General features: G+C 41.4%; 1 protein-coding gene across 1 annotated transcript in view; it reads left to right on the top strand.

Annotated features, from left to right (window-relative positions):
- VEPH1 (ventricular zone expressed PH domain containing 1) overlaps positions 1–20,456 on the top strand; it is a 90,029-nt gene that overhangs the window by 23,122 nt on the left and 46,451 nt on the right. The window contains exons 5-8 of the mRNA XM_067301559.1: positions 965–1,174; positions 10,189–10,409; positions 17,899–18,108; positions 19,405–19,799. Coding sequence (XP_067157660.1) covers positions 965–1,174; positions 10,189–10,409; positions 17,899–18,108; positions 19,405–19,799 — 1,036 coding nt within the window. The remainder of the gene's footprint in view (positions 1–964; positions 1,175–10,188; positions 10,410–17,898; positions 18,109–19,404; positions 19,800–20,456) is intronic.

Here is a 20,456-nt window from a genome sequence, read left to right as displayed (position 1 = left end):
GCCTCCCTTTGACTTTGGTGGATGTAGGATCAATCTGTAATATTAACACGCAAATATTTATCCTTGATCCTCATTAGTTTTAAATTATTTCATGTTTGTGCAGTGCTTTGTGTCTGTGTCATGCATAAATCCTAAGTATTATAATTTATTACTACTAACAATTTATTCAGGCCACCCAAATTCAGTATTTTGCCAGTGATGGGTGTCAACTTACTGAAGCCGATAATTCTCAAAAAAGCAACAGGAGAATGAGTCACTTTATGCCCTGTAACTGTAATGAAATACGTTTTACCCAGGTGACAACAATTTCACAGTTCAGAGGTGTATTGGTGTGTGTATGTAAGTGTGTGTGTATATATATGTGTAAAATTATCATTCACAACAGAGTTAGGTAGTTGAATACACTACATTCTGTTTACTAGAGCACTTTAAGGACTAGATCCTCAGCCTCTTGAAAATAGTATTGATACAAGAAGTGACTACTTGTCTACACCATTTTCTGTGCAGGGAGGATCTTGCCCCGTATTTTTTTTGTCTGTTCTAGCTGTCAACTTTGTCGTGTTGTTTAGTCTCCCGGGGAAACCAGACATTTGTACTAGTACTTTAATTTACTGCATCGTTGGGGAAGACTAATTCATATGTTGTTTTAATCAATGAAGTATAGGACTGGCCCAGAGCAAGGGAAATACTTGGTGAAGCTTTTTGTCTTTTTTTTTTTTAACAATTGGGCATTAACTTACTTATATATGCATAACTGTAATGTTTCAGGGCTACAACTTACCCTTATTCCATATGTTGAGCTGAACTCCTATTGACCTCAGTGATAGCTTTGTGCAAAGGTCAGCAAGGCTGGAAAAATATTTTACTAAATCAAAATCTAGTGTTTTATTTTTATTGCTGCAATGTACAGTACCTCTTTTGGTTACATATATTCACAATTCATTTCTCTTTTTTTTTTAAATAGGTGCTGAAAGAGTGTATTCCATGTCTAATGAGACACTTAAGAGACCCTAATTATAGTGACATTATTCTAAACATACTTACAGAAATATCTAGCTACGAACCAATAGCCTTAGCCACTTTTCTTCCGATGCTAAAAGAAATTGGTGAGAGTTTTCCAAGCTTGATTGGGCAAACAGCAAAGATCTTTGGAGCTGTTGGACGTATTGATGAGGTAAGTTTAAAAACAAAAAAAGTTTGTTGGTTTGTTTGTTGGTTTGGGAGATTTTTTGGCTAAACCTTGTATAAAAAATACATCCAAGTGTTCCTTTATTCAGGTACAGCCAGACGACCCTACCAGGATATACTCCTGGTCAAAACCAGCAATGTCCGTGATGTAACGCTAGGATGGCTAGAAGAGCAAATAGCAAAAATATCATGTGGCATCTTCGTGGCTGAGACTGCCCTCCGAACTTTTAACCAAAAGAATATAGTGAAAGGCGCCTGTACAAATAGGGTTTAGATTAATGAGAAAGAAAACTTCTACAAGAGATTAATGATCATGGGAAAGAAGAGTATCTAAATTCTTGTAACTGTAAAGATAAATATCTAAATTATCATTATTATAATTGTGCATCCAGTCTGTGCATGTTTATATTCAGTTTATTTGAATTGTCTTTTTATGGAATTGTTAAAATTCTGATTTGATAAAATCACAAAATTGTCATTATCCCAGGAGCTTAGCTAAGTTAGACTGCAGTACCTACAAGTGAAGTGAAAAGCAGGGAAAAGTGAAAAAATATTTTGCACAGCCTTGGTATGATATTGAATTTTAGATGCATATAGCCTTCAAGAAGGTGGTAATAATGCAGTGAAATATGAACTTCGTTATATAGTGTAATCCAGATATTGGCCTTGTAGCCATAGTTAATTGGATACTTCTGACAAATGTCTTTATAATGGAAGTGTTCAGCGGTGATGCTGGGCTCAAGTCTGATCCCGGGAACATCTTCAGGGACTGGAATAACTGCCTGGCCTTTTGGAGTTGCTGTGGGTTAACTCAGTTCGGGATCTGACCCAATGGAAATATTATGCCTGAAAACAATTTACAATGACAAAATCCTAAAAATTACGGGAGTTTCACGACAGGGTAATGAATCTGCCCTGAACTTTCTGCTTTAGTCGCAGATGTGCAATCGGGACACAGAAGCTATGTTTGCCTAACCCAGGTGCTACAGCCAGACTTGGATATACTCTGTATCCGGAAACTGCTCTCCTGCGTTTCCTCCCCGAGGCTGGAGCCCCTCTGCCCACTCCCAAAACGCCGGGGCCTGATGAGCAGTCCGGCAGCCTCCTGCCGCCCAGCCAGCGGAGGGCAACCCCGCAGACAAGGAGCCGCCGCTCCGCCTGTCCCGCGGGAGCTGTTTGAAATGCTGCGGCTTGGCAGAGGCAAACGCTGCGGTGTGTTCAGTCATTTTGTGGCATCCGTGTCACCGTCTCTCTTTCCGCCGACTGTGAATGTCCCCTGGTCAGTCAGTGGGCTGCCCGAGCCCTTTGGGTTACCCGCAACCTGTGTGCAGTTAGCACCGGGAGCGCACAGAGCCTCGCTGCCTGAGGCTTTGGGTGTCCTGAGGACACCAAGCTGATTGGATGTATTTATCACACGTCATGATTTTTAATGAGCTTTCATTTTTGTTCTTGGGCGTATGCTTATGTGTCTTTCACCACTATTAGTAGACATTTTACTTCAGCCTCAAATCGCTGGCCTGTAAAGTCAAAATAATGTTCTGCTGAATTCAGAGTTTCTGGTAAATTATTCGTATTTTTAAGTCTGTGGCAGAACTTAATTATTTATCTAGAAAGTGAATGGTATGTAATAAACATAAACATTTACTGAAGTGTGACAGTGATGCCTATAGCAAAGAGCTGAATCCTACAGTTTCCTTGTCCTTTCAGCGATTCCTCAGGCAAAACTTACACTGAGTCAACTGGAGTTTGTCTGCATAAAGGCTCTAAAGATTGGTCCTGTATATAAATCAGAATTTGGCTCATTGACTATCTTAAATGTTTTAAGACTTTATTAAATTTTCTTTTCATAAACTGCCTATTGAAATTGCAATACAAGAGTAATGTTTTGCCCCTGAGGAAAGACCATTCATTCTTTGCCTTGCTTTGCTTCACTCTTCTCTTTTCTTCTTTCCTTTCTCTTCTCTCATCTTCTTTTCTCTTCTCTCTTCCCTGTTCCCTCTCCTCTCCTTTCCCTCTGTAGATGGTTTTCTTTGCTGAGTGATCATCGCTTATTTTACCATCACGTCCTGCTGCTTTCTCATGGGTTCTGCATACAGACAGGCTGCAGGATTCAAAACGTTTAAGCAATTTCACTGCTAGAAGGGAAATTACTTACCCTGTGGCTAAATATATGGCAGTTCATTCTCCGTTAGCAGGTGTTTGGCTTCCTAGCTCAGCATGCAAGGCACGATAAAGGGGCAGCGGGTCCCTGCATGCAGGTGAATGGGAGCTGTCGGAAACAGGTGGCACGACTACAAGGTGTCCTTACTGTATTTTGCACATATATTCTTACGTGAGCTTGCGTATGTTTTGTCATATGGCTGCAGTTTCCAGCATACTCTTTAGCAAATACCAACCATAAATTTAAGGTGCAGTCTATTATTCAGCCATTAAAATAATTCTGTATAAATTTTAGATCTTGAATATTCTAACTTATCAGATAAGGGTTATTGAGTAATTATTGGGTAAATATTTTACTGAAGATTTTGCCTTTCCAAATCGGACCTTTTGGTTGTCCTGCCCTCCTTTGACTCCCACGGAAGCCAATTTAAAGGGAGGAGGGGAGGAAAAACGGCATAGTTTTGCTGTGCAGGGGAAAATCCTCCACATATTTGTCTTCTGCCTTTAAGATGAACGTTGCTTTTGTTTACAGTTGTTTAGACACAGATAATAGCGTGCTCTCAACAGTGATAATGTCATCAGAATCTCCAGAGAGATTTTTCTTTCCAGAGAAAATAGTTTCTTTTGGCCCCTAACCAAAGTTAGTCCCCTGAACGTCTCTGGTATTGTGTGAGATCGTGGCGAGGTTGTGTTCTGCACGTCGTGGTGCAGCTCGGTGACAGCTGCCAGCTTGTTCAAGCAATATACCTGCTTGATTAGGAAGGAGCTGCTGGAGCACATGAAGGGGGATTGTAAACTCGCTGATAAATGATGTGCCATCACCCAAAGACGCAGTGCAGCTGGCTTGACCTGACACAGAGACTCACGTACAACATATCGTCTACCCCCGGGTATGCACCTCAGACAGACTCATCATGTGGCATCAGGTTGTGGTATGCCCAGTTATGTGCTGCTGAAGGTACAAGGCATCCTTTAGGGAAGCTTAAGGGAAAATGTTCCTTTGCACAACTGTTTTAATGATTCAGAATTGTCTCAATAATACTCTTAAATTAGCTAGCTGCACTAATTTAAACTGGGAGACTCTGGGGTGGGGGAGCCTGATGAGAGGCAGGGAGGATCCGAGCTGTGGCCTCTGGGGTTCAGGCGCAGGAGGTCGGGACTGGGAGGTGAGTTCCTCTGCGCTCCGGTTCTTTGGCACAGATAGATGTCATGGAGGAGTTACCAAATCCCTGCAAAACCGTAGGAACTAAAAGCATCACTTCTACCCGGCATTAGTCCTGCCTACACGTCAAGCTATGTGGACACTGTAACTGTTTCTGAAAATGAATTGATAGTTGTTTTAAATTATATTCCTACTCTGGAGAGAGCAGGAGACCGCATATATGTAAAAATAGGCTATTTAGTACAGGTCGTGCTAAGAATGCCCTTTTGAACAAATAAAGGATAGAGATAAATATGCAAATAGACATCAACTTTGTTTGGTTTCACTTGTTGCAATAAGACCAGTCATTTCTCCTTTGGCACTTAATTTTGGGTATGTAGTGCCACAGTGGTTGGGCAGCAGGTCTCTGATCACTGGTGGATACAGCACAGGAAGGCACTTCACTTGCTATATCTACTGATCTTGAGCTTTATGGGCATTTAAAATGAAATTAATCGTGTAAGAATTAAAAACCTTTTATGTGGCTTTGTGAATTTTGTTTCTGTTGATGTTTAAAAAAAAAAAAAAAAAAGCCAAAATCACAGTGGAGACTGTGAGCCAAATTAAGTTTGCTCTTGTCTCTTTACTTGCTCCATCTGAGCAAAATTTACCTTTCACAACAACTGCAGCTGACTGAGCTTATTTCTCTGTTTGGCACTGAAAAGTTAGCATCTCCTAAAAGCTTTACAGCCCACCCATAGTTAGTTAATACTAGTATGAACAAAGTTGAGATTAGAACTCAAAGATTTAATTCAAATTATATATATTTAGCATACTGAACCGGCTCCTCACATGCGAGTGTCTCCGAGGCCCATTTTCTGCTGCATTCTGCCACTTAAAAGTGACAGAATGTATTTTACAGTTATGTATTTATTTTGTTGATTTGTACCAATACTAAGAATAGGCAACCAACCAACAGGACATACACTGTATTTCATATATTGTGGGAAATAATAGACCACAGTGAAGTAGTTTACAGAGAAATGATTTGCCGAACGCTTTGTTCCTGTTTTTTTTCATCTGTTGGTTTGTGCAGACACACACGTAGCTACCAAGTTTTATGCACACAGCCCATATGCCTGCAGTGAATAAATTCTCTCTAATTCCTCTCTCGTGTTTAGTAGCTGGCGTTATGTCCCGTGTCATCGGTGGTGTTTTCTGACGAGCTGCAACCTGCTGATTTAGCAGAGGGCTCTGTCGCAGTGCGGCGCTGCGGCCGGGAGTGCCGCTTGCTTGTCGAGAGGACTGTGTGTTTGATGTGTTTGCAGTGGGTCCTGCTTTAGTGACGTCCAGGAGACCTTTCACTGGATACTGAAAAACGTTCATAAAAGCAGCATGAAAAGGGTGGCAAAGGTGAACTTTCCAACGTGTGACAAACGGCTCCTTTCCCTCCTCGTTTTGCTTTCTAAAATGATATCCAAGTAGTGGAAGATCTGCCCTGATTGAAATGTCTAAGCAGTCGTGAATCGCTGGGCGAAGCAGCGGATGTCTGTCTGTACCCGGCTGCGTGCTCCGACACCCGCTGGCTTGTGCGGTGTTTTGCCTCTTCTGTAATGCGGGATGTGTCCAACTTCCCTGGATCGCTTGGACATTTTCATATAACATGTTCCCTGTTCTTTCCCAGGCATTATAACTGATGGTCTTTCTCTCACTTTCTCTTTACATTTGGCACCTTCTAGTTGTGGCTTTTGGAATTTTATCCTAAAAGTTTTTTCATTTGTTTTAGGAAGCTGGAATGTTTTGTGGCCTATAGTTTTGTGAGGGTGTGTGGACCCACTTTTGAGGGACGCCCATCGGTGCCCAGTTGCCTGGAGTTGCCGGAGGCTGGGCGCTTTGACCCCGTGGGTCCCTGCCTCTCCTGTGTGCTCGGCGACTGAGTGCACCCCAAGCGGTTCCCCTTTCCCTTGCGAGGGTTTCGTTACTCTGGCAGTTCCTTCTGCGGCTGTTGCCTCCACCGTATAGTGAGCCAAGAGGCAGGTGGTGTCTTTAAGTCCTCCCATGCCTTGCGTGTCAATAAGGTTTCTTGAAAAGACATAAAAATCAAACCAAAACAAAAACTCTCTGAATGCTCCACTGATACGCAGGACACTGTTCACTGCAGCGCGGATGATCAGCTAGCCTTAAAATAAGCAGAAATGCATTTGGCGTCATAAAAGCTAGACAGATCTTAATGGTTCAGCATATGAATAATCAGTGCACCCCCAAAAAGAATTAAAATAGTACTCTGATCTAAGGGTAACTGTTCATTATGAACATTACTGCAACCAGTTCGTTTATTTTGATCAGGTCAAGTAGAAACGTGTAAGCAGCAAAATGCCCCTGCCCACATCGTGCGCTGAGGATTGTCCCTGATCTCGCAGCCCACCGTGGCGATGCCTTCCTGAAAACGCCTCTTGCCGCTTTTCCCCTGCTTCCTTTTCCTGGAGAGGAGCCGTGTTATACGTACACTGTTAGCCGTTACTTATAGACATGAATCAACATCAGGAACCCCCTCTCGAGCCAAACAAAATAAGTGCAAAGTGAAACGATAATGGTAGCACTGTAATTTTATTTATTCATATTTTATTTTACAGGGAGGTTTACTTGGGGGAAAGAGGTGGTCAGGATTGAAATCTGGTGCCTTATAACACAAATTGCAGATATGAGCAGAAAATAGTTTCTGCTGGTTTCTAGAAGCAATCTCTTGTGCTTATGCTAAAAGGCATTCTCCACCTTGGCAGTTCAGGCAGAACCCCTAGAGAGATGAGAGATTTGGCTGAAAAAACATCCCTTTATTTTAAAGGTTGCTGTCTTGTTTATACACACCACTTCTTCTGATGTCAGTGAGAGTCTCATGGGTGAAGCTGAAATAAGTTGTTGTCCCTTAATCATAAATTTGTGCAAAGCAAAACACCATCATGGGGCATAGGTCAAATGGGCATTTTAATATTTTTTTCAATAATTGCATGTTTTGAAACAATTGGAAATTGGGAGTTTCTTCTGAAATCCTTCTGATCTCTTTTATAGTCTCCTGAGCCTGATTTTAAGACAAAGCGAAATATTTTGCCGCACCTCGTTGCCCATATTTTAAATCTTCACCTACTGGCAGATAAAGTAATGCAATAAAACATAAGAGATGCTTATGGTAAATCATATGAATACACAAAATAAGCACTCTTAAAATAGCAGTGGGATATGTATGTCCAGATAGGCTTTCTGAAACTTTTGGGGTAAAAATTGTGGCAGAGATGATAATGGCTTTCATGTTGAGCTATTTTGCTATAATTTTGTTTTGTAGAACAGTTACATATTATATTACTCACTAGAGTTTATTGTTCTTTTACCTCACTCCAGGCGAGTAGCAGCATTTCAGCATGGCTGGAGACATTCCAGCTGGATCAAAGTGACATGAAAGTGGTCAAAACTTCTCTTCCAGTTACGTCTGCTGCACAGTTTGTTTAGGAAACAAAAATGTGTTTTAAATGTTAATTGAGCCTGTGTTTATCTCTTGGAGGGAGGAATGTCTCCCAAATAAACTATTGAATATGCACCAGAAAGTCAAGCTCTTTCAAACCATTGAGGAAAAAGATCATGCCATTAAACTACCTCATCCCAAACATAGATGTATCTGTAGTTTTTCCCCATATGGCTGGAGGGAAGCAATTTGTCTGATATGCTTTTCCCATTTATCTTTGTCATGGCACAGCGCAGCAGATCTCCTTTTGTTTGAAATAAGTTGACTTTTTCTTTAAAAAATGTCTCGCTTGTGATATTTAGGCAGTGTCCTGCCAAAATCTCCAGTGTATTTTTATGGCCCAGCTTTACTCGGAATTAAACTTTCAGCAATTTTTTTCTCTCCTGTTACATGGTCCCAGAAGAATACAGGTAATAACGCCATTGCCCTGCAGTGCTCTGAGTACGTGTGTGGCACATGACTTCCCCTTCTTTTCTGCTGGCTTCTGGGAAGAAGAGAATTTTTTTTATTTTCCTAACGTGTCGTTGCTTGCATTCCAGTACAGGTTCTAAAAGCAAAAGCTCTTGTTATTTTCGTGACAATCTGCTGCGAGCCGAGTAGCTTGCGCTCGGGGAAACCATGCCCGTTTGCACCTGTCGAGGATCGGAGATGAGCTACCCACTTAATTGCTTCTTTCTCTGCTACTTTTCTCACTTTGACATTTTTAGGTTTGGAGAATCTAATACACTTAGGGCAATTATAAGAAAACAAAGGAACACCAGTACGTTTCCTTACCTCAGAGTTTATATTTTAGTATCTGAATTTATTCACATGCATACGCAAATAGTTGGAATTGGAATTGTTCGCACTTGCCAGGAAGAGATGATAAGGTATTTTTTATTTTAATTCTTTCTGTTATGATCTGAAACAGTCCCTTTAATCCTAACTTGTGGGGGACATGGTCTCACTGATAAAGTGGCTAGCAAAACTTGGACTACAGTGGGCAGATCAGACTTGCGATATGTTGGCAATGATTGATATAACTGTCAGACAGCAGCTTATCAAGTGTGATGAGATCTTAAAATGAAATCTCAGTCTAAATTTCTCTTTGTTGCAGTGTTAGTCACGGTTCCAATCTGAGTGTTGCTCTTAAATGAATTGCTATGAAAACAGAGACTCTCGGTGATTTACGAGGTACTTTAACGGCAAGCCGTTAGGCCCTGTGCGCGGAGATGGTGCTGAAGCTGGTGTGATGGGTGCAGCGAAGGAGGGCTGGTAGCCACCTGCTCCTGCGTGGCCGCGCGGTGTGGTCACGTCCATCTGCCTGACATTAAATCAGAAGAAGTCCAGTTGAATCTGAGTAGCACCAGCAAAGACAAGCTCTTAGGCAATACTGCTAAATATAGAAAATTACTAACACCAAACAGGTCCAGAAAGGAAGTTGCAACTGGGAAGCACTTCATGGTCTGAAAACTAGGTATTCACTTAAACTTCTCGACTAGGTGCTCATAACAACGAGTGGCATATGCAGAATTCACTGTAATTGCCTAGTAACTCTTGATTATTTGCAGTTATGGTATGGAGGGTAACGTGGACAAGCAAAACACTGGAAATAAGCCTATTAACACAATGAGGCTGTAATGCAGACTAAAAACCTCAGATACTGTCATTTATGAGATGCAGATTTCCACAAGCTAGTGCAGACCCAAGCCCCAGAGCCTGCTCAGGGCTGAGGTGAGCTCTTGTGGTAGGTTGTAATGTGTTTGTGTCCATTCTTATGCCCTGGAGAACTTACTATGCAGCAGGTAAGTTGCAAACATGAGGGGAAAGGCTCTAAGAGGGAGAGAGCTTGTGCCTAGGGCAGTGCACGTGAGACCTTGGCCCACTGTGAGAGTTTACCTGTCACAAACAGCACAAAATATAACAAGGAAAGGGCAAAGGAAGCTGAGGTATAGACGGGCGAGCTAGCTTATAAAGCCCATCAAAGATGGACGAAAATGGGATCCAGTGTCCTGCTGGGGCCCTAATCACTGAACCAGGCTGATATAGTGCCCTTAGAGCAATGTCTTTTTCTTAGTTATTGCAGGGTAGCCACTATTCCCTAATGACAGTGTTTTAATCAGCAGCATGCACACAAATTACCCTTGCACAAACGAACATGAAATGCATTTGTTTAAAATTGTTTTTATCTCCTTGCATTGTCTAGGAGCAAGCCAGAATATGTCTGATATATTTGGTAAACCAGCTGGCCAATATGGAGCACTCGTTTCATCATATTCTTTTGCTGGAAATTAAGAATCTCACCGACACCTTCTCTGGCATCTTGGGCACCCAGAGCAGAGAGATCTACCGCATGAGCAACAGTTTCACTGCCATAGCTAAGCTCCTCATCCAACAGCTAGAGAATGACAGCACATCAGGAGCCAGGTAAAACTAGTTTTCGTATGATAAAGGGCTGTCTCTGTGGCTGTGTGAGGAGGGAGAGGCAGTATGAATTTATATTAAGTATATTCAGGTTGTGATGAAAGAACAATTAGCTGAAAATAAGATGTACTGTGGTTTCTATAAGTTGATAAGTTGCCATCTTTGACTTCATCTTGATAGCCCTCCAATGCTTACTCAGTCAGCCATTGGATTACATTATTTCTGGAGTCAGGTAAGCGTACAAAATAGTTTACAGACATGTAATAGAGAATATTTTGTAGAAGTAACTTAGATATGCAGGCATAAGTATGAACAACACCAAGGCAAAAATCTGTAGTTAAAGGATGGCAGTAAAAATTGTAGGTGCACTGCAGCTGGGCATCACATGTAGTATCAGGCAGAATGATCTCTGAACATCATGCAGTGGAAACTATGTCATTTGGCACTGAAGAATAAGGAAGCTATTGACGTTTTAACACCTATAAAAGAATGGAAAGAAGGCCATATCTCAGCTAAGTAGAGTAAGGCAACCTAAAAAGCTTCAGTTAAAAGTAGATCAGTAAGTCAGGCTACACAATTACCATGGAATTTATTCTAAAAGATAACTGGTAAAGCCTACCAAAATAATGACTGGTGTAGCTCTATGATAGAGGTTTGCTTAAAAAGTCTGGAAAAGTATTTTCAAACTTGTATAAAAAGATGTTCTGATCACTCAGCTTCTTTATGATAATTTGTATCTTAAAGCATTGCTGCATCTGTCACAATAAGAGTGTAAGTGTTACTTAAATATGTGGTACAGTAGTCACTTTTAGTTAGGGAGAGCCTTATAATTAGCAATGCGTATACTGAAATAGGTCAGGGGGACGTAATGGTATAGTAATTCTGTGATAAAATTTAACACAGATGTCAGAAAACTCATAACCATGAAGGATAGCCTTGGAGACAGACTCATAGAGTTGGAGCCAAAACATTGAGGTCATTTGAGAAACAATTAGTTGGTATCCTGGAGAGAGTTAAAAATGAAAAAGGAGAGGAATCCTGACATACTGACTCATTTTAAAGTAAGGCTATAAGAAATGTGCAAACTTCACCTGGTAGCAAAAATCTCAGCTGAAATAGAACCCTCAGAACTCACTTTTATAAAAAGTTTTATTGAAGATAGTGAAAAAACTCAAGTGAAATGACATACACGTTTTCCAAGCAAGTTAAGTTCTACTAAATTAAGAGTATGCCAGTTGCCACTTAATTAGGGGGGCCAGAAGAAAGGGAGAATGTCGTGTATTATGGGAATGATAATGAAACAGATTAGGAACTGAGGCTTTAGTAATAAAGCATAATAATTATCCATGCGGGCATTATCTGCTAAAATGCTGAGATATTCCTATTCCTTATTATCTTTCATGCCTTATATTATCATTAAAGCTTATCAAAAAAAAGGAAAAGGTTTTCATTAAAATTCTATTGGCGTATTTCCCCATTTCTGTCTAAAATGATACTTTGTTAAAGACTTGATTTGCTAAGGAGTAGGAACTGCTTCATCTGCATGTGTATGTGCTTACGTATGCAAAATACTATTTTGAGTGGAGAGTCTGGGGGGAGGAAAAGGGAGGAAATGATAACATTTCAGTGAATTTTTCAGAAAATGTCCTTATTTTCCTTCAGGAAAAAAAAGCTCTACTGATTATAGTAAGCATGAAAGGAAAATACTTTCATTGTTTGCTTGTTTTAATCATGTTTGCTTCTGAGTGACACGTTTGAACATAGCCATGCCTATGAGTGAATGAAAATGCAACTGTTGTTTTTGAAATGTAAAAGTTGCCATGGGGTTAGAGGGCCAAACTCTAAATAGTAATACATAGGGAAGACACGACGAAAATGCTCCAAAATTATCCTAGGGTTTCAGTGGAGTTGCTCAGAATTTATTTCGTTTTAAGTAAGGGCAGATTTTGGCCTTAAGTCAGCAGTGGAAAGAATTCAGAATAGAAGGTGGCCACATTGTTTTGTTGTTGTTATCATTGTTTTTTAACATTTCTTTGGATAAACTGCTGCTTTTGTGAGACAGGATAGTCCGTGCGATAGAGCTGCTTTTGCCATGAGGCTGGTCTGAGTGTGGGCAGAGGTGATAGGAACGAAAACCTGTTACTCTTTGATGATAATCCGGGTAATGAATTGCTGTCTCAGGCTGTTTCCTGCTGGAATGGTGTCTGCCTCGCGCACAAAGCCGTCTCAGTCCAGCGGCAGGGCCTGAATCCTTTCAAACAAACCGCTCTAGAATTATTTCTTACTCTCCATCTGCCACTTAATTTCTCCTACTTGATCTGCCTAATCCTCTGTGACTCTGGTTCCCTGCATTCTTATAGCTGCAGCCCATTTCTGCTATCTGAACGACTTCTGTGCTGAAGGTATGTGCAGGGAAACACGAGGGGTTTCCTGGAGGGGATGAATGCAGTTTGGGGTCGCAGGGCATTAGGGCATGTGGAGGCAAAAGGTAAGAGTTGAGGGAGATGGATGTGACATGGAGAGAAGGAGGAAGGACGTACTGCAATTTGGAGTCAAGCCTTTAAAGTGTGTTTCATTTTTACGTGGGTGAGAGCCCTGGGAAAATGTGATAGCAATGAATCAGTCTGCAGTACGGTAAGGCACAGTAAAGACATCGTTTGAACAAACGGCGTCTATTTTTCATGGCATATCAAACTGCACACACAAGTGAGCCAGATAGATTTCATATCTGCGTCAATGGAAGGATTTCCCGCTATTTCAGTGGCCTGTAGATCAAACACGAACATGGCCACTTCAGCTGCTGTTGATAGCCCTTTCAAAACATCACAGAATAAAACACTGATTTTTCGCAGTTACCGTTTAGGGTTATCTTTGATTTTACATTTCAGGCCTGTATTGAACATAGTATCAGCTATATCGGGCAAGAACAACCGTGAGGCAACAGTTAAGACTCAAATAAGAGTTTTCCATTGATTTAAGTGGAGTTTCTTTTGACTTGTCTTGGCATAAGTGGGATCAGTCCAGACGCAGACATGGAAATATGCTCAGTAACTCCAGAGCTGCTATTATTACTGAGCTACAGTGTTTTCTAAAGAGCAACAATTCAGAGTAATTGTGCTGTGAAGGGAAAACAGGATCTGAAAATGTGTGGCTGGATTATAACCGTTCCTTTCAGAATCATGTGTTTACATAAGAAGAAACTGATTTCTTCAGAGTGATTGCTGGTTTGGAATCATTTGACACAGGGAATTTTGCATGCATGTAGTGGAGAGTATAATTAAAACCATGTGATACTCTATTAGTGTTGCCCCTTACTGTCACAAAATTGCAAGTTATTCAATCTCAGAGGTGCTTTTTAAGAAAAAATACAAAATTTTAGTGGACTGATCCAACCTACAAGTCTAACATGGTCAGTTAAAGAAAAGAAGGAAAGAAAGAAGGAAAATTTAATGACACTTCCAAGCCCTCGTTCTGGGTAAGAACAAAGCATAATAGGCTATACCCGTTGTTATTCACTTTAACATCGTGGCTGGATGAAATTATCCTTTCTCCTTAAAGGAGAGGGTAGGTCTAGCATATGGCTTCATTTAGCATTCGTTTACAATTCATATGCCTTTCATTTTCTGTAGTATTTGTCCTTCTTTAAATCAACATTTGTAGTGGTGAAGAGAGCTGTAATAGTATCTAAGACTTTCATATGTTGATGAGGGACTATATGGTGATTTAATTTTGTGCTTTAGAAACAGTGCAGGTACCAAGAAGGTTGTCTGCGCAAGGCAGACGTTCCCACTGCCACTCAGCCTGGGCCTCAGCTTTCCTCCTAGGCACTGCGTGCAGCGACGCTGGAAGCAGGAGCAGGAGGGATCTGCTAGCCCGGGATGAGCTGGGTCACCCAGGCAAACTCTGTCATGGTCTATTGTCTGTGTCCCTTGTCATCAGCTATGAAGAATATTATGGGCCTTCATCATGAGTGACCTGCACGTACAGAGCCTGTAAACTGCATTGCAGCTGAAGTGTCTGAGGATGCAGTCTGCAATTGCGTGTAGTACCTTACCCTTGAATATTTTCTGGCTAGTTATATTTCCGTATTTTGGCAATATTTGGAAGTTCTTAATAGGCTTCCTAACTATGAGCCCGAGTTTTTGAGGTTCTGCTGTCTTTGAAAAGCAACCTGTCTGTCCCAAGGTATCTGCCACTTGCCTTCTTGAAATCTGCACTTCCATCATATTTCAAGAGGTGATTACGTCTGCATTTGATGAACCACAAGGACCTGCACTTGATCCATTCATGTCGCTTCCATCCAGAGTTAAAGCCCTGGAAGCAATTACATCTGGAGTGTATGTTTAGCAATTTATATTTGTATGTGCTTGTTTCCCATTTTAAGCACCTGGCTGGTGATGTTGATAACAGTGTTGGTGGACTGAGGAAATATTCTTCAAATTAAAATATCACTCTTGACTTGCTTACCTGTATATTTAAGTTTCTACAGAGAATTTAAAAGCAAAGAAATAATGAGTAGCATAGCACCATCAAGGTCTTTGCAAGCAAGTTCTTTATGATTTCACAATAGGTTTCTGCATCCTTTTCCTCCCAGAAACAGTCTGGGCTTTGGTGTAAGCTGATCCTGCTCCAGCAACCTCAGCAATGTACTAAATGCATTTTGCCAAGATTTCAAACAATAGTTTATTTTATTGTCGTTGGAAGGAGAGGCCAGCAAAAGGGCCTGCCAGGCTTCCAGTTGTGCATGGGGTGTAGGCGTCTTTGAATATTTCACTTGGGCTTAGTCTCTTTGCTTCGTGGGAATTGATCTGAGTGCAAAGCGCACGCGGGTGAGGGAAAGCGGCCCTCCGTGGGGTGTCCTAGGGGTGAGCGCTGGGCTCTGTTCAGCTGCTGAGGGCACGACCGGTTGCGCCAGGCCCCATCGTCTCCGCTCGCTGGATCAGAACTGAGGTGCTGTGTTATTTTGCAGACTGCTGAGCAGTGATGAGCCGTGTATTTACTAACTTACTGCTCCTTTACGTAAGGCAAATAGATTTGTTTAATCCGGTTGTCTAGCAGAAGCTTTCGCCTATATTTCCTGCAAAATCCATCGACAGCATTTCGGGTAAGGGTTCGACTGGAGAAAGCTGGGAAAAAAAGGTGCTGTTATAAAAGCCCATTCTTATTTCAAAATGTCATAAGGGCTTGCTGGTTTGGATCTGTCATTCATAAACCTGATCAGTCCGTCAATCCCCTCTCTGTAGCCAGAGGGTTTTGTGTGTATATATGTATGTAGCAGTTATTTTTGTTAGTGCTTAGTTCCCACAATGAGAGCACTGTTGAGAAGGATTTGGGAGCGACATTATTCTAATAAATTAAATCTTGTCCCACATCTCCAGAAAGATTTCTCAGCAAAGGTCATACTGAGGTTTTTTATTGCAGAAGAATATCTTTTTTCAAAATGTTCTGCAGTGTTAATATATTGCCTAAATTAAAAACAAAACAAGACAAAACTTGCTAACTCTCTGGAGAAATATCCTGAACTTCCTTTATCAAAACAAATGAAAAAGTGCATTTTGTGAGGCATTATCCTTGGTGGTTGTTTTTTAAACATTCTTTGTTTCCACAATTGGTAATTCTTAGTAGGCTTCCCAACTGTGAGCATGACTTGTTGAGAGTCTGCTGTCTTTGAAAGTGGAGTTTTAAAATTCTCATTTGTGGCTTTCCATATTCATATGTTACAGATCTAGCCATTCAGATGTTTCCTTCTGAGGAGGGAAAAAAAAACTCTTCCAAAAATCAGAAGCAAAATGACCTTGTTTTAGAACTGTGGGTAGAATTAAAAAAATAATAATAATAATAATACATACTGCTAAAACCCCCTTAATTCTGTAGGAAGCTTCTGATTCTGATTACAAAGTTTCTGCGCGCTGTCCAGATCAGACTTATTCAGTCTCTGAACATCTTTAGGATGCAGCAGTTCGTTCTGCCTTGAATTCCTGTGGGCAGTCGTGATCACGTGATTGCGCAAAGCTGGGAATTTGGAGGGAAAGCATGCCGTTTTCCATCCTTGGGAACCAACGCCAGCCCCGCTTTTGCTAGCGTTTCACACCAGACTCCCCTTCCTTTTGCCCTAAAACAACACCCTTTGTGGATTTTGCCTTTGTAGCACCTTTGTGGGTTTTTTTTTTTTTTGGGAGCAGTAGCTGCACAGCCGTGGGAATAAGAGGGAGCGTACGTGAGGGAGCGTGCGGTGAGGCTGCCGAGCGCTCCCACTCGCGTAGAGCCTCGCCAGAAAGCATCCCTCTCCAGAGGGAAGGCAATAACGGTGCTTTCGCCATAGCGTTCTGTTGACTCATTGTGAAATTCGATTCTTCTAGCTGGACGAAAGGCCAAGCTGGCACGTTCAAGTGCGAGAACGTACACGGTAGGTTTAGGCTTCTGGCCTAATATTGAGAGGTCGTGAGCCCCCCCCCGCGCAGGGCTCGCAGCACGGGGACCCAGCAAGCCCCGTTTTCGGGAGCGTTGCCGGTACGGGGGCGGCACGCGGGTCGGAGGCCGGTTTAGGAAATCGGGCTTTGGCGAGGGAGTCGCCCCGCTTTGGCGTACAGCGCGGCTCCTCCGCTGACCTGCGAGCATCTCTGTGCCTCCCGCTGGCGAGGGGCGGACGTGGGCTCTCCGACCCCGGCACTCTCCTGCGAAGGCGTTCCTCGGGCCGCAGCACTGCTGCGCCTCTAGCTGCAGGCCATGGTTTTCACTGGTCACGGAATATTCTAATCACCAGAAAACTCCTTCCTACCAGCAGCATGGTTGAAAGCAGATTTATTTTTGTCCTTTAAGATCACAAGCTTCTCTCCTGTTTGTTTTAAAGTTACCTTTGAGTTTGCATTAGAAGACTGCGTATTCTGAGACTAGTGTAACACTTGAATTTAAAATAAAACATCTTGTCCTGCAGTCCTAGAAGTAAGTTCATTTTAACTCTTAATTTTATTCCTATTTTGCTGAGTTTCAGTCGCATTACTTAAAACTTCTCCTAAGCCTGTTTTTTCTTACACAGAGTACAATAATTCAGTAGAAACTGCACATACTTTTGTCAAACTTATAAAACCACAGACTTTTATAAACTCTGCAGTTAGCTCTGCTTTTGGTTTATGAAAATAATGTAACGAGTCGCTTTTTAGTAAGCTTGGAAGAATAGTTTAAGTTCGGTTAAACTTTTCTCCGAGAGATTTTTCCATGGGGCTGTCAGGAAAAAGAGTTGGTTTTTACCTATGCAGATACAGCACATGCAACCTCCAATGTTTTCGGAGAGATTCAGTGTTTCTGATCTGTGTGACAGAGACATTGAGCTAAAAGATGTTTCTGAAAATGATTAATCAGCCTCTAAGAAAATCTCTGCTGAAACATGATTATTTTGCCAGATACATTATGAGGGTCAAAGGCTGAAATGCTATGTCAGCATCACCATGAGCAGAGTGTGCCAGAGTTAAATCTTCCCTTTTTACTTCCTTAGGACAGAAAATGATACTGAAACAGAATCTCCTGTACCATTGGATGATTTAAAATCTGTTATGAATGGAAATGAAGAAGATGAAAAGCTGCAAGCTAAAATACAGGCTTTTGAAGAAAAAATAAATGTTGACAACAGTACTCCTGGTTCTGTGCGCAGATGCAGTTTAGGCCAGGTTTCTAAAGAAGAAAGGAAGGATATGAGATTTAACAGGTATGGTTCTGTAAAATGCATGAGTGGTTTTCATGAATATCGGTTTTGTAATAAAACTATATCCAAACATTGAGAAATCAGTCCTGTTGTGTAATACCTGTGGGCATCATAAGCCTAATTTTAACCAAGTCTCATATCCATGAATTTAAAGGCTGGATAAAATCTTTCTAAATTATTTATTTAACCTGCTCTGTGCCCTAAAATAGCATGAGGGATAGGAAACAAAGAAACATACAGAAAATGCTAGAAAGAAAGATACAGATATCTCTCCTGGGTATTTTTGCTAGCAGAATATATCGAATATTTGAATCAAATTTTTTATCATTTATGCTGCATATGTACTGTATTAAGGCAAGTGTGATTCCCATGGGATCTTTGGCGAGCTAAGGGCCTGCTCAGACGGCAGCTCGCACCTTTTGTTAGGCCGTTGGGCACCACGGGTTCACACAGGTGGTTTTCTCTTCCTGCTGTAATAGTTCCCACACAGAATCTGCCATATTCCCTACTGTAATGATAACCAGAGCCTTTGGAAAGTTGGCATGTTGCCTCCTCTGCTGAAGCCTGGACAGGGGCATTGCCACTTGTGTACTGTTCTCCTCTTCAGTGAAAAACATACGTTCACTGTCCCCCGGCTGCCTCCGCAAATACACACATCAAATCTGTGTGTTTCCTGTTCACAGAGTGCTTCTGAGAAATGAAATGTCCTTGGAAGAAGGGATACTGAGAAAAGAGTGGGTGGGGAGAAATGCCTTTCAGTGGATTTTCATCAATGCTTAGCACTTTATGTAGCCATTTAAACCCATGCAAATCAAAATTTCTTAATCACTTCACTTCTCTGTATAGTGAGTAGGAAAGCTAGACTTTAATTTTATGCTCAGCATATAGGTACGGGGGAATTGGAGACTGAATCTTGGTTCAGGTTAAGTTCAGTTAAATTGCTGTTGGATGGTATTTTTATGATGTGATCAATAAAGCATATACTCCAGTGCTGTAAGTTCCCTATAGATAGGTTGACTAGTTCCTTCCATGGCATACAGATGTTGTGATATATGGGTATTATTTGGTTTCATTTGCTTGTTAAATCTGTGGCTTGAATTTTGCTAGAGGAAATGCATATTTATCAAAAGGTATTTGCCTCTAGCTAAATTAGCCCTGGATTCTGCTTTCTGAAACAGCTGCATAGATGTAACTTGGAAGAGCACATGTTCAGATGATTTTCCTGTCTGATTGTTCAGCACGTTGTGTTCTATCTTACCTCTATTGCAAAACACTTTTCCTTTCCTTAACACTTTCCAGATCCAAAAGTCTTGCTTTGCATGCAGTCCGCATGAAGGTGGTAAACTTGGACAATGGACAAGACCAAGAGAATGGGGACATAAGTGCTGGTATCTCCTTTACTGAGATCTACATTAGCCAAGAAAATGATAAATTGCCTTTTAGTGTTGATACTGAAGAAATGCAACTGGGAAATTCTTTGGTTTCTCACCAAAGTATCGATTACACAGAACTGGAAAATCCGCCAGAATCTGCTAAAGAAAAGGTCCATGAAGGAACTACAGAGACAATAAAGAATCCTGTGGAATATGAGGATAAGCTCTACTTGCACTTAAAGGAAAACCTGGGTAAAGTGAAAGCGTATGTCATGGAGATGGGGAGGAAAATTCCTATCCCCGATCAGTGTATTATTGAAGGTAAGAAGTCTGAAATTTTTAGATTACAAGAACTTTAACACAACAGTGAAAGTCATATCATAGGATTCAGGCAAATGGGCAGCCAAGATCCTCTAGCACAGAGCTCATGGATGGGGAGGAACATTATTTTTATACAACAATGTCATTTATGAATGGCAGTATTTTAAAATCTTTCAAGACTTTTGTTCTTTTCCTTCAGAGACATAGCGCAGCCTCATATATCCCAGATTGCCCTGAAAGCGATTGCGATGATTGTTTTCTGGCTGTCATACAGGGAACCAAAAGAGAACTCTCCAGAAAAGAGCATGACCTGTCACAAAGTGAGCTAAAGAGCCATACCTGTTAGCTAGGGTTGTCAAAACCTGTGGGGCATGTCTGCAGGTCAGGTGCAAAAGGGAAATGTGCCCTTTCTGCCTTTCTCCTTCTGGCTATGAGCCAGCTCCAGGTCTGTGTTAAATGGTCTTGGAAAGCTGGAGTGCAACAGCGCACATATCATGGTTTGGGCTTGACCATGTAGACGTATGTGTGAATACAGAGAGGGATTTATAGCACATGCTAATACTTAAGTCTCCTTCACCTGTTGGTTTGGCCTACCAGCTCTGGGTCTCCTTCATTAACATGACATTATTGAATCCATTGACTTACAAGACAGTTGAC

This window comes from Apteryx mantelli, chromosome 9 (assembly GCF_036417845.1).
Source record: "Apteryx mantelli isolate bAptMan1 chromosome 9, bAptMan1.hap1, whole genome shotgun sequence".
Lineage (NCBI taxonomy): Eukaryota > Metazoa > Chordata > Aves > Apterygiformes > Apterygidae > Apteryx > Apteryx mantelli.
Note: the sequence above shows the minus strand (reverse complement) of the source record. Positions and strands in the feature narration are given on the sequence as shown.